At 41.4% G+C, this 15,050-nt stretch overlaps 2 protein-coding genes across 2 annotated transcripts in view; both read left to right on the top strand.

Annotated features, from left to right (window-relative positions):
• Positions 1 to 1,117: 1,117 nt before the first annotated feature.
• Positions 1,118 to 5,677, top strand: LOC145776229 (uncharacterized). The gene is made up of 7 exons (XM_082587631.1): positions 1,118 to 1,146; positions 1,734 to 1,855; positions 2,836 to 2,946; positions 3,577 to 3,743; positions 4,581 to 4,654; positions 5,071 to 5,145; positions 5,539 to 5,677. Exons 1-7 carry the CDS (start codon positions 1,118 to 1,120, stop codon positions 5,675 to 5,677), a joined length of 717 nt encoding a protein of 238 aa, XP_082443757.1.
• A 509-nt stretch (positions 5,678 to 6,186) lies between these two features.
• The window catches only part of LOC145776228 (sushi, von Willebrand factor type A, EGF and pentraxin domain-containing protein 1-like), a 33,552-nt gene continuing 24,688 nt past the window's right edge, over positions 6,187 to 15,050 (top strand). The window contains exons 1-12 of the mRNA XM_082587630.1: positions 6,187 to 6,299; positions 8,127 to 8,270; positions 8,398 to 8,493; positions 8,783 to 8,878; positions 9,114 to 9,229; positions 9,661 to 9,716; positions 10,081 to 10,193; positions 10,976 to 11,053; positions 12,468 to 12,590; positions 12,864 to 13,055; positions 14,095 to 14,289; positions 14,752 to 14,970. Of these exons, the coding sequence (XP_082443756.1) occupies positions 6,194 to 6,299; positions 8,127 to 8,270; positions 8,398 to 8,493; positions 8,783 to 8,878; positions 9,114 to 9,229; positions 9,661 to 9,716; positions 10,081 to 10,193; positions 10,976 to 11,053; positions 12,468 to 12,590; positions 12,864 to 13,055; positions 14,095 to 14,289; positions 14,752 to 14,970 (1,534 nt within the window). The 5' untranslated portion in view covers positions 6,187 to 6,193. The remainder of the gene's footprint in view (positions 6,300 to 8,126; positions 8,271 to 8,397; positions 8,494 to 8,782; positions 8,879 to 9,113; positions 9,230 to 9,660; positions 9,717 to 10,080; positions 10,194 to 10,975; positions 11,054 to 12,467; positions 12,591 to 12,863; positions 13,056 to 14,094; positions 14,290 to 14,751; positions 14,971 to 15,050) is intronic.

The raw sequence follows: 15,050 nt of genomic DNA, 5'->3' as shown, positions 1-15,050 counted from the left end.
ACCCACGCAAAGACGTCTTCGCAAGATATTCAAACCTAACGGCGATTGATAGCAGTCATTATGCAAACTTATTTTCTAAGCAAAATGAACTTAAGTCTTCAAAGCATAATTCACACTTTAAGGAACTTTTTGTTGTGATATCCCTGCTTGTCAAATCACTCCTTTTTTACATTGAGTTAATGTCTGCAGACGTTAAATCAATGCAAAAAGAACGACCTGCTAGTTGGGGTGATATGGTTGAGATAATTGCTGAGATAGTCACTTGATTTTTACAAAAAAAATTGCTCTTTTCAGCCATAAAATGCAACCGACCTCCTCATATTCCTAATGCAATTGCAATCTACAACGCTTCAACTCAGTTCCTTCAATACCAATGCAAAGAAGGATTTTGGATCCACAGAGGGCTCTTCAAAACAGCTCAATTCGTTTGCAACAACAGCGGCCAGTGGTCACCGGACCCAATAACAAATGTTTCGTGCCAACGTAAGTTTCCAAAGTCATACTTCACTTGCAAATGAAGCGTATGTTGTTTTGTTGTCCAATTGTTTTTTTGAGACTAATTCGACTACGACCACTCGAAGGCCACAAGCAAAATCATACCAATTTCTATAGCGTTGCTGACGTTTCAATTTCAATGCGCATCTTCAGGTTAGAAACTCATAAATAAGCCTAACTGATCAAATTTGGCCTATTTACAAGGAAGCACGTAAACCTCACATTGATTTCATTGTCGCTGATGTATGTGTTGATCGCAATAGACAAAACGATGGTGGTTTGATTACTCTAGAAAGCTATTTTGGGGTTTGGCATGGTAGACAGTTTAAGGTTTTGCCTCATATGGAACATTAATTTTGGTTTTGTCACCTTTTAGCTATAAAATGTCCAACAACCAAGTGCCACCCAGACAGCAAATCCGTCATTTTTACATTTACAGGACGTTGAATCAGTGTAAAAAACCACTGATTTGCTGTCTGGGCATAACTAACTTGCTAGTGAATAAGAATAGTTAATGAAAGCTCAAAGTATTCATTACAATTGCTTGATGTTAAAACGACTTAGAACGCTTGCACAAAAACTATCAATAGTTTTGAAAAGCTTTTGGTTTTTCAGCTTTATCATGCACGGACCCACCCTCTCCTCCACACGGTACGGCTTTTATAACCAGCTACAGGTTTGTGCACTTTACAATAAAAATGTCTCATGATAAGAAACTCAATGATGATGATGATAAAACTATAAAAGCGATTGTATGGATGTCCCAACGCAAAATTGTGATGGATGTTGCCTTTTCTTTGTTTGAGCTTCTGGGGCAGAGGGTCCATTTTTCCACCTTTGCAGGTTTACAATGTTCCCGGACTACACTGGAAGGCTACTAGAGAGCAGCCAGCTTTTTGGTTTTATCACCCCATACACTCAGACCTTTCACTCCGTTAGGTAGTTTGAAGTACAATTTTTGATGATGCGTTCTGTTCCTCTGCACCAAATAAATGTCACCCTGCCCCACAGATGGGTGTCGGTGTAAAAAAATTAACAGACTGCAAATCACAGCCTTTTTTGTGTTGATTCGACTTCAGCAAACGTTGAATTAGTGTGAAAAAGACTGTCTGGTAAGATTTGCAACAATTCAATTTGTTGGCAAATACACACTACACAGCTAACTTGCATCTCGTCTGCAGACGTTGAATCAATGTAAAAACAACTAACTGTGTTGAGTTTTGTAACTTACTCGGTAGATATAAAGCCCGAGTTGAAGTGAGATGTGAGGTTGGTTTCGTGAGAACGCCTCGTGATTTGATGATAGAATGCGACGAGAAAGGAGAATGGAGCAGAGACCCCACAGATGAGTGGTGCAAAAGTAAGCTCTGAATTTTTTTTTTGTGATTATGTAAATCCCCAGCCTGTAAAATTCGACCACTCCACACTGATTCATCAATGCAAAACGGATGGATTTTGCTGGTTGAGAGAATTTTCCAATTTGTAAAACATTAGTTGAACATGATCCCATAGCATGTGATCGCTATCGTCGTCATAACATCACCGATGAGATGTATTTTTATGTCTATACATCATCATCGGCTTCATGGCTGAGTGCTGAGATTCATGGTACAGCACTCAAAAGGGCACCGGTTCGACGCCTCTCAATAGCACGTGCTTGTGTCTTTAGCAAGACACGGAAAGGCATGCCTGAAGGTGGATACGACAATTGGCTTCCTTGACTTCCCGTTACTTACTCTAAGTCTTCAACCACCGGGCGTAAGCCTGGCGTCAAAAAAAGAGAGGAAAATTGAGGGTATAACATTGTATAAGTCATGAAATGGACGCTGATGCCTCTCAACCTCTGTTCTGGTTCCTCGATGTTATTGGGAATGAAAAGTTATACAATTGTATCCTTCATTTAGAATACAACCAAACGATTAAACGAAATCAGTCAATTTCGGGAACTTGTATAATTTAATAATAAAGCTTTCGCCACCGTACGTCTTTACGGTGGCGAAATCTTTATCAATAAATTATACACGTCACCGAAGCTTTTGTTAACATATTAAAATATTGTAGTTGGTATTTTGGGTCTGCTACTATTTGGTGAGTCCGATTCGGTGAGTCCGATTCGGTGAGTCTGATTCGGTGAGTTCTTAACCTCCAACCCCTAATCCTAACCCCTAACCCCGAGCCCTAAAACGGCAATGATAATTAGGCTACGGTACCCGATAATTAAAAAAATAAAATAAAAAAATCCCCCGTTAATGGATCGGACTCACCGAATCGGACTCACCGAAACGGGCCATTCCGTGGTATTTTAGCCTTGCAATTACCTTTTCGCCATTAAATGTTCAGACGTAACTTGCGCCCGTCCAGGGCCCACCGGACCAAGAGCTGTGACTAATGGCACATTGAAGCCCATTCATCAGTATGGAAATGAACTTCAGTATACTTGCAATGAGACAGGTGCTGCTGTTAGTAAAGCCCATAATCGCATTGCGGTTTATTTATTGCTTTGCAACAACAACTAACCAGACAGCGTAGTCCGTCATTTTTGCATGACGGATTACGCTGTCGGGGTAAGGTTTTGTAGCACCTGCTCTCTGCATATGCTTACTTTAACTCATTATCACTGCTTTGGAAAGAACACGTTTGTTGCCATTTTTATGTCTTTGGTGCGACTAGCCACAAAGTAATGCAGAGCAGAAGCCGGCATTAGGAATAAGCATTGAAATATAGAAGAAAGAACATTGAGAATCGACTAAACAATGAGCGAACAACAAAAGAATTGCAATTAACTTGCAACAGCAAATCAATTGTTTTTTTACATCGACTCAGCGTCTGCAGTCGTTGAATCGATGTAAAAAACCACTGATTTTACTGTTTGGATGCTACTCACATCATTAATACTTGACATGAAACCTGGTCTATTTTGATCGTCTAGCATTATAGCCTGCTTCAAAACAAACGGTCTGAAATTAGTTTAAGTGTTCGATTTTAGCATTCATTATTTCAAACATTTGCAACCATTTTATAATAATAAAAGTTGTCAAGAAACAACGATGTTTTTGCATTAGATTTTCTTCTTTTTATCAGGTTATGAATTAAGGAATGCTTTCAACATCTACAATATAGCCCGTCGCAAATGCTTGGGTGTGGATTCGGGTAATAGGATTGTCTTGGAAAAAGATTGCATCCATGAAGACCCACACGTCAACTGGGTGTGGCTCAACAGCTACCAGCTCCTTTGCACCCGCAATGAAGTAAGTTAAATATTTTCAAGTTCATTATCAGGTTATTAAATATTATTGCATTCACACTCACAGAGTGAGACACCACCAGATTTTTTTGAAGGCAAAGCGCCAAGTTGAAAGACAAAACCGCAATAAAACTATTGCAGACAGAGGATGTGTTTTCAATCCCACTTTCGTCCAACACTGGCAAAACATTGAGAAACTGACAACTTCTGCAGTCGTGTGAGACTGTGGATAGTATAAGACTAGCGCAAGACTGGACCAATGAATGGAAATGTAAAAGCAACCTTCCTTTGTGTTCATGAAGCATCTGCTGTAATTTGAATATTTTGTTACATATATGATACTTATCATGTGCAATTTTTTACTTGAAAGCAACATTGGGAAAACGTGTTAACTACAATAGTTGGATTGTAACAAGATGAATGGATCTCCCCAACCACGAAAATTTATTCATATCGTTGGGTTGGTTATCGAGGGTTTCTTGAAATAATGATTTGCCAAGAAGTTGCAGTGTTTCCATAAGTTAATACTCAAACAACAAATCAGTCATCTTTTACAATGATTCAACGTCTGCAAACGTTGAATCAATGTAAAAAACGACTGATTTCTGTCTGGGTTAAATATGTGTTTTGCTCAAGAATGCCAGTTTTTCTGAGAACTGTCTCTAACTACGCTTCAATACAGTTTATTTATTACCAGGCAATATTCACACCACTGTAGTCTCCAATGCCATTTTTTCATCAATCTACAAAACTTGAAATTATTTTCCGCGGTAACTAACGAATACGCGTTTAGATTTTTGAATATCTTTATCGTAAGCAACTGAATGTTTTTGTCTTGAAGAAATGCCTTCAAGCCACTGGGCTGAGTTCCACTCGACTTCCTTCTCTGGTTGTTTGCGACGAGAATGACCCAAAGTAAGGATATCGCAAAAACGTCGAGTTTTATTTTCAACTCATGTTATTTGATACTATGAAGTCTGACATTTAGCTCGCTTTCATAGCGTGCAATACAGTAGTTTGTTTTCAGAACTTGGTTTGATTAATTATTATGATGTTTTTTTTTTCAATTTTTCAACTTGGTTTGTATTTTTTATTCTTCTGCTAACATGCTTCTTCCAGCTAACGCCTCAATTGGGTACTTAACTGTGTTTTGCTTGATCTTAGAAATAGTCCCATTTCTTCTCGTTTTGCGGATATTATTCAGCTTTTTGCTACAACATACTTCAATTCTGGTCAGATTGTGTAAGTAAACTAGTCGTTGTGTAATGCGGTTAGGCTACATTGTACCCTACACAAAAAACTTGAGTTGCCAAAGTTGTTTTTATCTGCAGTCAGTTATGGCAATGTCCCACAGTCAACAGCTTCAACTCTACTTTAATGATCAAGGACACGAACTACGCACTCAGGTAACTGCAATGTAGTGTTTCATACTTTGAGACGTCCCACGCTAACGTGTCGTAGTTATTGCATCCTCAGTGACATGTGGCCAACCTAACCGCACACAAGAAGAGTTGATTAACATCTGGATCTTACTGCTTCGTCGAGGCTACACCGTTATGGTTAGCGAATCGCAATTCCTCTCTGTTCCAGTGAGTACTCAGCCTTGTGCTGACAGCCAGAAAAGAAGAATGAACGCTCATCTCTACACAACGCACGTGCTCTGTGTTAGTTTATTTGAGCTGTAGCTGGCAACTTAATTACGTGAAGTATGATGTCTCCCGAGCAAGTGAACTTTTATTAGTTATTATAGCTTAATAATGAAACTCTGCATAAACCATTTGTCCCGACCACCTGTGCAGAGTGACGGCGGGAACTGACATTGTGCGAGTGACAAACGCCATCGTCGACGGTTTGTCGACCTGGAAAGTTGGTCCTGCGCTTCGAGGCTATTATGACGCTTGCTCGGAGCGAAGTGAGTTGAATGTGACGTGTCGATGATACAAAGACTCGGCCTCACTACCACCCCAGACAGAAAGTCAGACATTTGTTATTTAACGTCTTTCAACGTCTTTAGACGTTGAATTCTAGTTGAATCTATGTAAAAAGTGGCTGATTTGCTGTCTGGGACATGCGGCAAATTGTAAACTGAAAACTATCGGTTGGCTTTCATGAAATCATGTGGACTTTTTGTGTATTTTCTTATATTAAACTTTCCTATTATTAATTTTTGTTGTTCATTTAATATTCTTCTTGTAATTTCACTGCTTACAATTTGTTGGTTTTGGAAGAAAATGAAAGAACCAAGTGCAGTGGTTCCCAAACACTGGAGTGTTATAGTAGGCCTATTGCAGGAAGCGGAAAAGTCTTAAGTTTAAACCTTATAGTCACTACACAGCTCCAGAGCCTGTTGCTGACATTTCGTTGTTGGGAGGTAGACCATCATGATAAAATGAGGTATCGTTGGTAGACCTATGCTGCATTTGTCTTTTAGGTGGTTACCCGGAAATCAACTCGATGTGTACCCGAAATGGGACCTGGAATCCTCCTCATAGCGTCATAAAGTGTCAACTGGTCCGTTGCCCGGAACTGCTGAAGATCGAAGCTGCTAAAAGCGTCTTGCGTACGTGGGCGTGGTTATGTTTTAGCTTGTAACGATTGAACGTTTTGTATCAGTTGGAACAACGTGTGAAGAAGGGTGTTCTTCCCGGCCATCAGCACAAGGCGGATCACTCGCTATTACAGCGAGCAGCAGTAACGCTTTGCTAACCATAACGGTGTAGCTTCCACGCTAGCCATAAAGACCTCCAATAAACGATAAGTTTCTGATAAACACCCTTCTTCACATGTCCTACCCCTGGCACCTGCTGGTTTTGTTGGCTCTTTTCTTTTCACAAAGATAAGAGTTGAACTGACTGGTAAAGCGGCGGTCGATTACTCAATTGTTTCGAACTGTCATACGCTGCTTTCGCCTTGTAACGCTGTTCTTGCCCGCTCGGATCAACATCGTTCCGCTTTCAACGCATTGATCAACACGATCCCCTGATCAACTCGATGCAGCCTCAAAATTTCTACCCCAATTTTCTATTTTTACCGGTAATGTAGCCTATCAGTGCCTCTGGTTTCGATCGCTAGCCTCCCCGACCCAGCTGGGCGAACCTGCCTCAAGTGCACATCCGTGCTCGCCGAATGAAAGCTTACTCTTCTCCAGTGAGTATTAATTACACTCCCACCTATATATATATATTTTTTTTTTGATTACAGTATATTGATTAATCGAGCCTCTGCTCCACATTTTATTGAATATTCGTCTGCCACGAGAGCCAAATTATCCTTAAATGGTTCGATTCTCTTCCTCGTGGTAGACCCCAATTTTATCCGCTCTGCCTACTGGCAGACCGGGTAGGCTATAAGAGTCAAAGTACCTGCGCGAGGACGCGTGAAGGAGACGTGAGCGCTGCCCGGCGGTCAATTACTGCCGGTTCCAGCGTCCACTCGCGACGGGTCGCTCGGTCCGTCGCAGGGCTTCTTTCTGGGCTATGCAGAAAGAGCCTGTCTCCCTGGCCCGCTCCGCCATTCTAAATTTGCGGACGGGCCATATAGTTTTTCGATCCACACTCTCCCTCCACAGGTACCTCGACTCCCCAGCCTGGCCCTCGCGACCTAAGCTGGTGGACTTAACCCTCCGGGTGCATCGTCGCCCCATAAATCACGCCGCTTCCCGCCGCCGCGGGGTGTGGCAGGCCTGTTTCTTAAAGTCTTCGACCTGGCTATCTTTGTTTGTACTCTCTCGCCGTGTCAATCTTTTGTACCGTGAGCTACTGATGCGAATAAAACAGTTCAACACTACGGTGCGATACTGATGAGCCCAGCCTCATGGGCGAAACACGTGTCTATCGCTGTCTATTCGATGGTACAATCGGCTGCCCAGAAACTTAAAGTTGGAACAACGTTGAAAGACATCACAAGCCACTGAATGCTGAGCAATATAGCAATGACATACACTTGGTAGCTAAAGTAGGCTACAGGTGATAAGCAAGAAATATCAATCAACAGCGATTAACTGTTGGAGTCAGAGTAAATATGAACCAACCATCCTTGCGACAGTCGCATGTATAAAATTGTAACTTATTCCGTATCGCGGTTGTGCTGCTTTTCACCAAGAAATTTATTTTCATTACAAAAACTTGCGAAAGAGAAAGGTCACTGAACTAATCGTATTCCATTGGTCCTTTATTGTAGTTTCTTGTTGCTGGAGTTCCCACGTAATTTGGCAAATATTGCACTTCTACCCTGACATCAAGGTGAAAGGCTCTCGCTTCGAGGTTACTTGAACGAGGTGTTTTCTGGGACACAGAAATAATGAAAAGATAACATTAAATGAAGAAGAAAAGCTTATTTATTGTTGATTGCATTGTATGTAGACCCAACTTAATCGGTGTTGATTCAGATGGGCCTGACCCGACATACAACACCCGAGCAACATACACTTGTGACGCGGGAAAGTGGCTGAAGAGAGGATTCGTTGAGTGGGACGTCAGATGCACCGCGGATGGAACGTGGGCGCCTCCGATTCAAATCACCAAATGCACTCGTAAGAAAAAAGTTTACGTTTAAAATTGTGTTCAATCGTTAGTAGACATTTATGTTTTCTTGGTGTATGTTGATTGTTAGTGTAACACCTTGTATATTTAAAAACTTCACTTAAATTTTTATTGCAGCACTGATGTGTCCAGCCCCTTTCGACTTGCCATACGCGACCTTTGTTGGTCTGTCTTGGAGTTATCAGTCCACCATTACTTATACTTGCAGCGTCGGTGGGGAATTTTTTAACTTCTCTTCTAACAAGCTTACTGTGTTGAAACGATGAAACAATTCACAATATAGCAGCTTTGTGGTGAAAAAAACAAACAAACAATTTGTTAGAATACAATTATACTTAAGCTTGGAAGTAGACATAATGTTGCTACCAAGCATAAACCAGAGCAACAGGTGCGATTTATTTTAACCTTACGTTCCCATGAAACTTAGCCGATGAAGCATTTGTTGTCGATGTCTTATCATAGCTTGTGTTTGCGGTTGAATTTCAATGATTACATCCTGCAGGTATGTGGTTTGCCAGAGGCGTTCATACCAAACCTGTCAAGTGCGGGGTCTGGGCTAAGTGGGAGCCTGACCCGGAGACGACACTGCGATGCGTCGGTGGGTTACTTCTCAACTGTTAATGTTATGGTATTGATAGGTGTCACTTCTCAATTACAGATGGGCTTCTGTCTTTTTAAAATCTATAATTTAAACAGTTTATTTTCCTTACAACAGATATTATAATAAAAGCCGCTTTCTAATTTCTTTATGTTGTTGACTGAGTTGAGAACATCTTTGCGTTGCCCGAAAAGACTTTGAAAAGCTTGAAACATTGTTTCACGCTTTCCCACAGAACGCAGCAGTAAATCACTATGTTTGCAAACAGCTGTCACCTGCCTCGACCCTGGACAAAAGCCATACATGAGTTACTACCTTACTCAACCCGAAGTGGATTTCAACGCCATCGTGGTGTGAGTATGTGCTATGTACTTGTTGCCTTCTATTTATACCCCTCCGCAAATTGCATGCGGCGGTTTGAAGCTTGTGATAACCAACTGAAAGAAATATGGAAGTGCTAAAATAAAATGGTTTTGCGCAAGGCATTGTTATTTTCGGGATCGAGAATTTCATATCGAATCATCTGCGGTAGTAGCCCAATCGGCACTAATCAATCTGTCGGCTGCATAGCCGAGTGGTGAAAGCCCTGGCTCGGCGTTGGCTGATTCGACACAGCTCAAGAGCATGTGACTGTGCCTTTGGTAAACCACTTAAACGTATGCCTGAAGGTGGACACGAAGATTGGCTTTCTTGCCTTCCCGTTCACTTAATCTAAATCTTCAACTACTGAGCATAAGCCTGAATATGACAAAAAATCTGCGCCACTGTTATTTTCCCCACAGGCGACTGCTTATGAGCAAGGCGACAAGCATTCTGCAGGAGACACGTTTTATGATAAGTACTCGTACAAACAAGTTAAATAACACGAGATTAGTTAATATACCTTAGGAATATTTTCAAGATAACATTGATAAAGTATCATTCAATAAATCCTCTACGTGAAAAACAAGAATGTCAAAGAACGCTTGTGTCACTCTTTATAGTGCATGTCCGTAGCACTTGCACAGCAACCTCGGTTTTTGCCAAGGAGTTGTGCTTGGCTGACTAAAAATTTCTCATAGGAAAAGTGGCGGGAATCGAAAATAGTAGCTTCGTTGGGGATTAAAAAAATGTGCAATTGCAGACCATGAACGTGTACAAAGCGTAGGGCCTAAACCTTCTTGGAAAGTATCGGTTAGATAATTATCTTATTTGCGTCTCAGCTACACGTGCGACAAAGGTTATAGGTTTAGCACGACCCAAGGAACCGCTCAGGGAATAGTTTGTCAAGCGGATGGTTCTTATTTGCCGGATCCTGGTTCACTGGCTTGCGGCTGTGAGTATGACATAACTATCCACATATCTAACTATACGCAACCGTCTCGGTGACTTGATCATTAAGTGCTCATCTCTGAGGCAGTATACATAAGTCTGTTATAGTCGTCATTTTATTTACGTTGATTTTATGAACTTGTGACCTGCCTCATTACATAATAACATTCAGTGTTTTCTGGTACAGACGCTGGAATTGATTACCACCGCACAACGCGTGTAATCAATTAAGCGTTCTGTACCACGTTCCTTAGTTGATTGTTTTGCGTTTCTTTCTTACTATATATTGCGTTGCTTTGATACACTGAATCAGTAAGTAACAAGAGGTAAATGGTTTTCTCACTTGGTTGGCTACTACTGTTATTATTGCTTATTTTATATTAAACGTCTGGAAATACTACAGAGTCCAATGCCCTTTCGGGTCATGCCAAAAAATATAAAAATGTCGCTTAATTTGTTCTCAATGCTGAGAGAATAGAGTTAGAAAAATGATGTGTTCTGCTTCGCTGAAACTATCCAGTGATCGATTTCGAGTAATGGGTAGTACCAAATTTAAGTCATAAGTAGAGTAGACAACCGGAAACAGACATTGCCGTCGGCTGCAGCGTGGGTCAGGTGTACGTCGGAAGGCGTACACCGATGCATAGCGCTCAAGTCCGCTTTCCCGCAATGCAGGATAAAAATATGACAAACAAGCAAACAAATCTGTCGTAAGCAGTAGCACACGAATACAGCAGGGTATGTTATCAAACTTTAATATAAATGCCCTTACATCTCTATTTACAGTGGCTACTTGCAACCTTCCTCGCCTTCCAGTAAAGAACGCAAAGTATGTGAGGCAAGGATTGGACCGCACTCCTCCAGGTAGGCTAATGTGTGGACCGCACTCCTCCAGGTAGGCTAATGTGTGGACCGCACTCCTCCTGACAGGCTAATGTGTGGACCCCACTCCTCCAGGTAGGCTAATGTGTGTACCGCACTCTTCCTGACAGACTAATGTGTGGACCCCACTCCTCCAGGTAGGCTAATGTGTAGACTGCACTTCTCCTAACAGGCTAATGTGTAGACCGCACTTCTCCAAACAGGCTAATGTGTGGACCGCACTCCTCCTGACAGGCTAATGTGTGGACCGCACTCCTCCAGGTAGGCTAATGTGTGGACCGCACTGTTCCTGACAGGCTAATGTGTTCACCGCACTCCTCCAGGTAGGCTAATGTGTGGACCGCACTCCTCCTAACAGGCTAATGTGTGGACCGCACTTCTCCTGACAGGCTAATGTGTGGACCGCACTCCTCCAAGTAGGCTAATGTGTGGACCGCACTTCTCCTAACAGGCTAATGTGTGGACCGCACTCCTCCTGGCAGGCTAATGTGTGGACCGCACTCCTCCAAGTAGGCTAATGTGTGGACCGCACTCCTCCTGACAGGCTAATGTGTGGACCCCACTCCTCCAGGTAGGCTAATGTGTGGACCGCACTCCTCCAAGTAGGCTAATGTGTGGACCGCACTCCTCCAGGTAGGCTAATGTGTGGACCGCACTCCTCCAAGTAGGCTAATGTGTGGACCGCACTCCTCCAAGTGGGCTAATGTGTGGACTGCACTCCTCCAAGTAGGCTAATGTGCGGACCCCACTCCTCCTGACAGGCTAATGTGTGGACCGCACTCCTCCTAACAGGCTAATGTGTGGACCGCACTCCTCCTGGCAGGCTAATGTGTGGACCGCACTCCTCCAAGTAGGCTAATGTGTGGACCGCACTCCTCCTGACAGGCTAATGTGTGGACCGCACTCCTCCAAGTAGGCTAATGTGTGGACCGCACTCCTCCTGGCAGGCTAGTCGCTAGTGTGGGAATGTTGTTGGTTGGATTGGAATATTTAAAAAATAGAATCCATAATGTAGATGCTGGACTCATGATCAGCAAACGTTTCGAAACCTAAATGGCTTTCATCTTCAGTGTTATTGCAATAGTTCCTTAGTAATGTAGTAGATGTAGGGTTGAAATGCATTTTGCAATAATGATGAATTTCGGTTAAATGTTAAAATATAAATTTGTTATTTAAAAACATGGTACATGTTACATAGATGCTTGTATGCAGGATAGTTAGCTTCAATAAAAGACACGAAATTTTCCTGCAAAGTTGAAATGTAGCTGTGATTTTTTGGTTCTCACATGTAAGCCTTACTTTCTACCCAAACAAGATGCTTTTTTAAAATTACGGTAACAAAGTATTTTTGACAAAACCTGTTAAAATTCACTCCATTTTGTGCTATATTTTTCAGGGTCCACTATTGTTGTTCAGTGTCTGAGAAACTATTGGATACGGCCTGGGGTAACCTCGGGTATAATAACTTGCTCTGAATACCAAGACTGGACTCCCGACCCTAACACCTACCGCTGCATACGTATGAGTTTTCTATATTAGTGCCTTGTTTTAAGGTGCCACTTGGTGCAGCAAATTGAAGAATTGATTGCAAATTAACCTTTACGTGTTTTATGACCATCTTGTTTTGTGAACATTTTCTTCTTGATTTGTTGCTTGTAAAAATAGTTGTTTTTTCGGAAATGTTTTTTTGTTGTATGGGAGTTAGTTTTTGTTATCCAATGATTTTTAAAGATTTTAATCATGTTCGAAAGTTACTGAAGTCAACCGATCTCCACCGCATATATAATTTCAGCGACCCTTTGCGAAAAACCGTACTTCATCCCCAATGCTACCGTAACTGGGAAAGGGTTCCAAGCTGGCTCCACGCGTCAGATTCACTGCCACGAAGGCTTCTTCATAGAGCAACAGTCGCAACTCAAAAAAGCGGAAATTGTCTGTGATCATAAAGATGCTATTTGGATCCCCGAGGGAGTGGCCTGCAAAGGTTGCGTGCTTATTGTCTTCATTTAATAAACGTCATTCATTTATTTATTTGCGGTGAGATAGTTCAGCGGATAAGGCGCTCGCTTTCCAATCATGCAATCCTGGTTCGACTCCCGGCTTAAGCTGGCTGTTAAAAAACACCGCTCACCTCTACTCAGGGTGTAATAAGTAGGGACGGTACATTACGGGACGCGCAACTCCGTTGTTCCTTCAACATTAGAAGGGTCAATTGCCAATTTAACATTTTTTTTACGCTTTACTGCTGGCTTGCTTTCAACTAAAAACCTTAAATTACTTTAAAACCAACTTCACTCTTCTTATATAACCCATAAAAAGTAAAATATTTTGTAAATTACAAAAAAACGTAACCCTTCTAGTGTTGCGGATTAGCCAAAAGCGGATGAAGTTTCGCATCCCTATGATCTACAATCCCTAGTAATAAGTTGGGTGTAATAAGCAACTATGCCCACTGGGCATAGTTGCTGAAGGAAAGGCGACGGAGAGAAAGGAACTGGGACTCATATTTTTCTTTTTTTTATTTGCTATAGACCAACCCTCCACGCTAAACAGTTATTTTTATATTAATTTAAGTTGCGTAGACATTGTTGGAGAATGTTAAATAGAACTGATTTTTGACTTGGAGTTAGTTCAAAGCTGTTTCGTTATCCCATACTACTTGAGGTTGTCAATTGCTGTCAGAGTAGTGAAAGTGGCTAAGCGCCGAGGAGGCTTCCACTCAACGAGAGAATGTAACTGCTCTGGTAGGGCATTTAATGGCATGCTTGAGCGTTGATATAAAAACTTGGCCCTTTAACTATTTACAAAATGATCAAGATGTGTGCTCCAACTCAAATGTCTGTCTTTCACAGGTCGTCTGTTATGTGCAGATATGAAGCATCTTAGATAGAAAACGCTACGAGCGTTTGCGTTTCGCGATGAATGTGTTTTGAAGTGCTCAAATTTTAAAATGAACGTTTAGTTTCAGCAGGTAAAAGCCAAAATTAACAAGTAATAATTTGAGCATGTAAATCTTTTATCAGCTGTGGAATGTTCCGATCCTGGAATTGTGTACAACGCTACCTTGTGGCAAGATTCTGAAACTCGGACCTTCTTGGAGCGGATCGTTTATCGTTGCTTCGAGGGCTATGAGCGACCAGACGGGACTTTTGAATTCGCTACTTTCTGCCAAGAAAATGCGACTTTTGAACCGCAAGTTGCTGGAACGTCTTGCTACTGTAAGTTCTTTCAACTCCTTACTGTCCTTGTATCTTTAGTAACCTATTTATTGTTTTGTGTCTGTTTTTTGTTTTATGTCAAAGAACTTTCGGTCGAGTTTACTTTTTTGTACCAAATAAAAATTCACAACATTAAAATTCTTTAGTCTGTATCATTGATTCGCAAAACCCAGACAACAGTATTCGTAAAATCCAAAACAAAACCTGTACTAACCCGGACAGCTAAATCCGTCATTTTTACATTAATTATAAAAGTTATGGACTTTGTTGTCTGTGTACGTTTTAGTGTTTATACATATTTTTTTTTTATTTTGATGAATTTTTTTTCATGGGAAATGAATATAGAATTTAAAATAAAAAGTTCTAGAAATGGTGAAACTTAATATGCATCAACATCCCTGAGAATATAACATGAAATTTCGTTGCAGCTTTCCTTATGGCATCAACTTTGTTCTCTTTCAGTGAAGTCCTGTAGGTTTACGGTTACAAGTTATGTTCATGGCACCCTCACGTCGAAAGCTACCCCCCACAACACAGACATGTACTGGTACGACGAGGTTGTCAATTTAGTTTGTGACAAAGGCTACTGGATTGTTCTTGACAAAGGAATTTATTCTCTCGACTTTGTCTGCACTAAAACTGGTTTCTTCTTCCCCGATCCCGTTTATGTGTCTTGTTCACGTAAGTACTCGTTCTCTATAGATCAGGCAACGTCGCTCATGTAACGTTTAAAACAGTGTTCACCTCACGCTGAACAATAA

The sequence above is a fragment of the Aplidium turbinatum genome, chromosome 8, assembly GCF_918807975.1.
Source record: "Aplidium turbinatum chromosome 8, kaAplTurb1.1, whole genome shotgun sequence".
Classification (NCBI taxonomy): Eukaryota; Metazoa; Chordata; class Ascidiacea; order Aplousobranchia; family Polyclinidae; genus Aplidium; species Aplidium turbinatum.
The sequence above is the reverse complement of the archived record's forward strand: the minus strand, read 5'-3'. Positions and strand labels throughout refer to the sequence as shown.

Coding starts and splice junctions, on each gene's coding strand:
- LOC145776229 (XM_082587631.1), top strand. CDS start 1,118: ATGCACGGACCCACCCTCTCCTCCACACG. Junction 2,947..3,576: donor GTATACTTGCAATGAGACAG/GTGCTGCTGTTA, acceptor TCTTTTTATCAG/GTTATGAATTAAGGAATGCT. Junction 4,655..5,070: donor TGCGACGAGAATGACCCAAA/GTAAGGATATCG, acceptor TTTTATCTGCAG/TCAGTTATGGCAATGTCCCA.